General features: G+C 67.1%; 1 protein-coding gene across 1 annotated transcript; it reads right to left on the minus strand.

The window, feature by feature from the left end:
* Positions 1–1,906: 1,906 nt before the first annotated feature.
* Positions 1,907–6,746, minus strand: HMX1 (H6 family homeobox 1). Its single transcript, XM_044766691.2, has 2 exons — positions 5,942–6,746; positions 1,907–3,227 (listed from the first exon to the last, which is right to left on the minus strand). The coding sequence occupies exons 1-2, from the start codon at positions 6,333–6,335 to the stop codon at positions 2,581–2,583; spliced, it is 1,041 nt and encodes a 346-aa protein (XP_044622626.2). The 5' UTR covers positions 6,336–6,746; the 3' UTR covers positions 1,907–2,580.
* Positions 6,747–7,419: the final 673 nt, after the last annotated feature.

A 7,419-nucleotide genomic window follows, 5' to 3' on the forward strand; every position in this document is an offset into this window, starting at 1 on the left:
GAGCCCTGGTTATTGTGGACCGACCTGCACGGAGAGCGACCCACCTGGGGATCCCGGCACCACGCTGCACTCAGCGGCACACCACCTGGAGACCACACCCGCAAGGGCCACAAACAGTTGAATAAAACGATTGCATCCCAGTGATAACCCGTTTAACCTGGGTTTTCCTGATCCCATTCGTGGCCGAGTCCCGCCGTGTAACCCGGGGTGGGTGCTGCGCGCAGGGCCGGACCCGCGTGCGCGGCCTGCTGTGGAGGGAAAGGGGCCCAGAGCGATGGCAGCTGCGGGTGCTGGCTGCGTCCTTTCGAGGACTGGCAGGGATGTGTCCGCTGCCTGCATGAGGCCACCACAGAAGCAACAGAAGCTAGAGGGCGAGGGTCCCGGGGGGAGCCTGAGCCAGGGTGCAGAGGCCTGGAGAGGGCATGGTGGGGAGGAGTGGGAGGGAGAGGGCAGGGGTCTGCGCTGGGCCCCGAGTGGCCGAGAGGGGCCTCCTCCTTGGCACCCCTTCCCCCTGTGGCTGCTGACCAGGAGCGAAGGCCTTTGAAAATTACTAGTAACCGGTTTTATTGAAGCAGATCAGAAGTCCCTCCTAGACAAGGTGGAAAGGAAGGCAGCAGCAGGGGGCAGCCCCACGCCCCAAGGGAGAAGAGACCAGCCCTGGAAGGACTGGAGGGAGGCTGAGGTGGTGACTGCAAATGGGGGGAAGGGCTGGGTTGGAGGAGAGGCTCTAGGAGTCGCTGGAGATGCCTTCTCCTGTCCTGCCGCCGGCACTGGGAGTCTGAGTGTGGGGACCTCAGGGCCCAGAAGGGTGAGGACTACCTAAGTCATGGCTGCATTCCCCCCACAAGAGGCCCCATGGAGCTTTCCAGGGCCTGGCCTCAGGGCACCAGAACCCTGGTCAGGGTCTCGGGCAGGCGATGATTCCGGGTCAGGGAGCTGGATGGCAGGGGCAGACAGACAGACGGACAGCCCACCCAGGGGAGATCCCCATGGCGCCTTCTCCTGGGCCGTCTGGCGCCACGGCTGAGAACTCCAAGCCTGCCAGAGTGTGGTCCAGTTGCTGCGCATCTCGGCCCAGGAGTGTCTGTTCCCTCCTGAAGCCAGAGGACCAGACAGGTTTTCAAGCGAGCTCTATTCTGTCACAGCAGTGACCCTTTCAATGGCCTCTCTCTTCAGGCTGGAGAAGCATCTCAATACAGCCTCCCTTCCCCCACATGGGACCCCTGTCTTCCCCCTGCAAGAGGCCACGTGGGGCTGATGGAGGCAGGACGGGCACGGGCATCCAGACACTGGAATAAGCCTTCACTGAGTGCCCATGAACTCGGGCCCACAGCTGGGACTTTGCCCACGGATCCAAGTCCCCCAGCTCACGGGAGACGGCAGGTGGTCCGGGGGAGGAGGCTGAGGCTGGAGAGCAGCCGTCCGTCCCCACCTGACCTGGCTGGGGGTGCCAGTGTTTTGTTTTGGCCAAAAGAAAACCCCCCCGCATGGTTAGAGATGGCTCTAAACCGCATCGCAGGAAGGGGCAGTGGACCTGGGAGGCTACAAGCCAGCAGCCTGCCATGCCGAGTGAGAGTGGCCGCAGGGTTCTGCCTTCACCCGACTCCTGGCTTTTGGTTTTCCTGGAGGCCCAGCACAGTGGGGACACCAGATACGCGGTCCCCTCTCCCACACTCACCATGACTTCCCCTGAGGTCCTGCTGGGCCTCCCCGTCAGGAGGAAGAGGGAGTTTGAGGGTGCAGCCCCCCAGGACCTCTGCTCCTGCCGGCCCTGCACACCTGCCCACCTGTCCCCAGTGGGCACTAGCAAGGGCTCCAGGAGGGAGGGACAGCGTGGACCACAGCCGGCTACCGGAGGAGGGGCCCAGCCCCAGTGATCACAAAGCAGCGGCAACTGTCCAGAAAATGTCCCTTTTTATTCCATACGCAAATAAGTAGATTCATTAAAAAAAAAAAAAAAAAGGTCTTCGCTGGGAGAACTGGAGGCAGAGGCCCAGGAGAGAAGCCCAGTCTGGTCCTGTCTTCAGAATCTGACAGTGGACCGCCTCACAGGGGCCCGCACAGGGCCTGGCTCCCCGGGCTCGCTCCCTGCCAGGCGCAACTTCAAGGCCACGAGGCTGGTCACAGTCCCAGTCTGCTCCCCGGCCTGCTTAGTCCCAGGAAGGGACCTCCATGTCGGGGAGGGGTTCCCTCGCAGCACCCCCGGACAGTCAGTAGGCGGTACGCCTTTGCCGTGGGCTGGGCCCAGGCCGCTGGCTCCTAGGCCGACCCCTGACCCCGTGGGGCTCTGAGCTGCATGGCCGCTGTCTCTCTGTGATGCCCTCTTCCCTGCGGGGGATCCAGCCTTGCAACTGTTTGGAGAGCCACAGTAGCAGGCGTCCCTGTTACATTCTGGACCATCTTCCCATAGTGGTTCTGCCCACCGGGCGGCAGCCCGCGCTCGGGAGGCGCAGAGGGGTCCGCAGGAGCGTGCCAGCCCTCCCCTACGGCCCTCCACGCGCTCACCGCCCCCGCTGCGCCCAGTGCACGTCCGCAGAGGTCCCCAGTGGCCCCGGGGAGTGGGCCCAGCGCGCAGGGGGCTCACACCAGGCCGGGCATCTGCGCCCGCAGAAAGGGCACGGAGGCGGCGGCCGGGAAGGCGGCCAGCGGGTAGGCGAGGGCCCCGGAGAAGCCGAGCAGCGGTGGGGGCGGCGCAGGCGCGGCCGGCGCCAGCGAGAAGGGCAGGGCGGCGGGGGCTCCGGGGGCGGCCGCGGCCGGCGGGCTCTCGTGGTACAGCACCGGCACGCGCACGAGACGCTGCGCGCCCGGCGGGGACAGGCTGGCCGCCTCCAGCTCGGCCGCCAGCTGCCGCTTCCACTTGTTGCGGCGGTTCTGGAACCAGATCTTGACCTGCGTCTCGGTGAGCTGCAAGGAGGCGGCGAGGCCGGCGCGCTCGGCGCTGCTCAGGTAGCGCTTCAGGTCGAAGGTGGACTCGAGCTGGAAGACCTGGCTGCGCGAGAAAACCGTGCGCGTCTTCTTCTTGCGGCCCACGCCCAGGCCGCCGCGCGCCTCCCCCGCCGCCGCCGGGGTCTCGGCCAGCTCCGCCGCCTCCTCCACGCCGGCCGCCGGGCCCCGCGCCGCCAGCTCCGCCGCCTCCCGCTGCACCGCTCCCGGCCCGGGGCCCCGCTGCCAGGTGCCCTCAGCGCGGCCCATCTCCTCGCTCGTCTCCGGTGAGTCCCGGTCGCTGGCTGCAGGGGAGAGAGGGGCACATCGGTTGGTTCTGGGGGCTGGTCCCCAGACCCGGTCACTGAGGCCAGCAGCTCCCCCCATGAGGTCACCCACAGCCACAAGCAGGGAAATATTCCCGCATGGGGCCCGGCACCCTGCATCGTGGAAGGGATGGAGAAAGGAAGAGCCCAACCAACATGCAGGCAACACACACAGCCTCAGACTGCACACCCACACCACAGGACGTCAGAGAAAAGAGGACAGAAGAGAAACACAAAGGGAAACCCAAAACGGAGACAGGCCTGTAACCGCGAGCTTCGCCTTGAAACACACAGAGGCTGCTCCGCAGGCGCACGTCACAGGAGGAACGAGGTCCTCTCGAGAAATGCACACACCCCAAAACAGCCCAGGGACCTCCCCACCCCCAGCACCCATCCAGGTGCCAGGCCCGACGGACACAGAAATACAGACTCACGCTGACCTCCTCCCCGTCCCCTCTCAGGAGCGGACGCCAAATTCCCGCTTGTATAGAAACGCGCTGCACATGGAGCACGAGCACATGCAAACAATGCCCAACAAAACACTGTGGCCCGTGACACTGGGACCCCACCCACTCACCCTCCCTCTCCTGTACCCCTAACCCAGAGACATGCCCACGCGACCCACAATCATGCTCGAAGGGAGGGCATACAAACAAGGCCCCCCAACACGTCTGACCCGTGGTTCATGCTGTGGGCTTGGGGTACAGGAGCCCATGGGGGTCCCTGAGCTCCTGCTCCAAGTCCAGAGCTCCACCTGACTCCCAGAGGGGAGGAGACACCCCAGGGCTGGTAAAGGTTGGGGCCACGAGGAGAAAGAAGTCAGCCTAGGACCCAGGTGCTTGTCCAGTTCCAGGCCCGGCGTGAAGAGGCCCCGACCTGACTGTGGGGCTCCCGAGGCCAGCTCAGCCCGGTCTGCCCTTCCACTGTGGCCCAAAGCTCCCGCGCAAAGGCTGCCAGGTCGGCTGTCAAGGTGGAGTGTGGCCGGGCAGCTCTCCGCAGACTGCAGTGTGCCCGAACTGTGGCCGTTCGTGGTGTTGCACACCCAGAGTGTTCAAACACTGGTGGGCCTGTGTGTGTGACTTGGGCTATGCACCTGGAGCCCACGGCGGTGTGCAGATGCTCACACGCCTCTGCCCAACCCCAGTGGTGTGAGCCCTCATGGTCCCGGGAGAGGGCCCGATTCCAGGCTGGTGTGTGTGCCACCAGATATGGGGAGCCTCTGCCCCCCCCCCCACAGCACCCCAGAGCCAGGCTCACAGAGAACCACAAACGGCCACAAAGCACCAAGCCGGGCTCGCCAGCTCCTGCGTGAAACCAGATCCCCTACCCGCATTGCACGAAGTGACCAGAAGCTGCCTCTTTGGGGACTGCCTGAGGGGCTGCAGGTGGGGACCGCGAGGGCAGGGGGAGGACACATCTCGCCCCAGGACACCCTTTTCAGAAACACTCCCAGAAGGGCACTAAATTGGATCACTCAATTTTAGGACGACACGGAGGGCTGCTCAGCTTTACAGGAACGGGGTGCGTGGCCCCGGACTTTCGGGCGTAAGTTCTGAGACGTGGGTCCTTTTGCAAGGGGGGCACTCCCACACCGGGAAGGGGGTTGATCTAAGAGATGAGAGGGGTCGCGGCCCACCTACCCTCAGCTCGAGCCAACGTGCACACAGAGCTGAATGGATTTCAGAGCAAGAGCCTGAAAGAGTCCCCAGCTGGCCTCACAGTGTGTGGGGGGCAGGGGGAGCTGGCAAAGGCTGGGTTGGACCGGCTTCCAGGTCTTCTTCCCAGGGGTCTCCCTCCCAAAGGGTGCGTCCCCAAGGGAGGCAGCCACCCTGGGGAGAGGGAAGAGAAGGACCAGGCAAGAGAGGTGAACAGGTTCTGGGCTGAGACCCCCATGCCCAGCCTGGAGCCCTCAGCAGGGAACAAAGGCGGGGGAGGGGGAAGGGCAGAGGAGAAAGAGGGGGGACTGGGGCCTTCAGAACGGGCTCCCTTCTCTCCCTTCTGCCCCGTACAGCCCCAGCTGGGGCCTGGGAGGACCAAAAGGGAGGCCCCTGCCCCAGGGCCTGTCTGCGCTGGCTGAGGGGGGCTGTGGGGGGCGGACGCTGTGGAAGACCGCTCTGCTCCCCTCCCCAGCCCCCACACAGTCTGCTGGCTGCCCCCTGAGTCTTCTGCCTCTGGCTCTCCACTTTGTCCTCCCTTCCTCTTCCTCTGGCTCTCTCTCCTGCCTCCTTTCACCGCGGACTTCTTGCTTTGCATCTCCTCTCCCCGCAGCCCTCTGTTTCTTCCTCCATCCTTCCCTCTGCTTTTCTCCCACCTTCTCTTTGCTTCCTGTCCTTCCTTGTCTCCCACGTTTTTCCCTGTCCTATTTCACCCTCCTTTCTCTTCTTCAGCTCTCTGTTGTCTCTGTTGCCCTCTCCACGGGCTCTCCAGCCTCCCTAAGTCCCCCGAGCCTGGCGACGCGTGAAGCCCCGGCCGGGTGAAGTCTTCTCTCCGCACGGGCACCCTGTCCGAGAGAATGAGCCTCCAAACCCGCTCCCCCACGGGCTCTGCTGGGGCCCTACGCGACCCAGACCCGCTCCACACAAGAAGGAGGGTGGCCCGGAAAGGGGGACGACGAACACGAAGTCCGGCAGCAAATGCGCGGGGAGGAAACCGGGCCCCCGCGCCTGGCCCACCCTCCCCGCGCCCTCACTCACTGTCAGGACTGAGGCCGCCTCCGTAGCCGCCGTGCGCCCGCGGGTACCAGCGCGTCGCGCCGCCGCAGCCCAGAGCGTAGGGCGGCCCGGGACCGGGGGGCGGCCGGGGACCGAGGCCCAGCGCGCCCGGCCCGAGCAGCGCCCGCGCCCGCGCCTCGCCGCCCGGCCCGGCCCCCGCGCGCAGCTGTCTCCGCCGCTGCAGCCGCCGCCGCCGCGCCTGCTCCGCGTCCTCGTCCTCCGGGTCGTCGTCGTCGTCCTCCTCGTCCTCGCGGCCGCCGCCGCCCTGAGCCGCGCGCCCCGCGCCCTTGGCCTCGGCCGCCAGTAGGTTCTCGATGAGGAAAGAGGAGGCGCGGGCCGGGGTGGCGCGCCCGGGCTCCGTCAGCTCGTCCGGCATCGCGGCCGCGGGCCCGTCGGGCTCTGCCGGGCTCCTCGGGCTCCCGGGCGCCCGGGACGCGGCCGGTCCGGGTCCCCGCTGGGGACAGTGGCGCGCGGCGCCCCGGCGCAGGCGCGGGCCGGCTCCGGAGCCGCTGCCCGGAGCGCTGGCGTCGGGCCCCGCGGGGCAGGCGGCGGCCTCCGCGCGGGGCTGGGCTGGGCCGGGAGCGGGTGCGCGCCGACAGCCGGCCGGGCAGCCGCCTCGCTCGCCTTTCACGTCGCCGCTCTGGTCGCCGCCGGGCTGGCCCCGCTGGGGGCGGGGAGGGGGAGGGGCCGCGGGGGCGGGGCGCGCGGGCCGGGCGGGTCGCCAGCTCAGCCCAGGGATGCCGCGGCGAGCCCAGCGCGGCCACCGCCCGCAGACACCGCCCGCACCGGCGCGCAGGCGGTCGCGCGGCCGGGGGCGGGCGCCCGGGCGGGGGTGGGGTCGCGGCCGCTCCGGCCCCCCAGCTCCATCCCGGGCCCGCGCCGCCCGCGCCGGGGAGGGGGCGGGCCTCCGCCGGCGGCCGCCCATTGGCTGCGGGGCCCCGAGGAGAAAGGGGCTGGCCAATCAGCGTCCTGATGGAGCCGTAATTACCTCGCTGCGGGGAGCGTGTTGGATCGAGCGTGAGTAACTGTGTGCGCGCGCGAGTGTGCGCGCATGTGCGTGTGTGCACGCGTGTGTATTTAAGTGTGTCTGTATAGGGGGCGTAAAGACCCCGGAGCTTTCAAAAAACGGCAAGAAGCCGGGCCACAGTCATTTTTTTTGAAGCTCCCGGGCACCAGGGCTGTAAAATTGTAGCATATTTTCATATTTACACCTAGTGAAATATGCTTTCAGTGCCAGATGTAGCGCCACAGAACTCTAGTTTCCAGACTCAGTCTCAGAATGCAGGGAAATGCTACCTCCCCAACCCCCCCCCCCGCCCTGCCCGCAACGCGCCCGATGTCACTCCTGATGTCACGCAGTGTGACAGCGGGTCCCCACCGTCTGGCTCCCCGGGAGGCCCGAGCCCTAGAAGCGGGGCGGCAGCCACTGCCCCCGGCTGCGGAGGGGCTGCAGGCGGCCC

The sequence above is a fragment of the Equus asinus genome, chromosome 3 (genome assembly GCF_041296235.1).
Source record: "Equus asinus isolate D_3611 breed Donkey chromosome 3, EquAss-T2T_v2, whole genome shotgun sequence".
NCBI classification, from domain to species: Eukaryota; Metazoa; Chordata; class Mammalia; order Perissodactyla; family Equidae; genus Equus; species Equus asinus.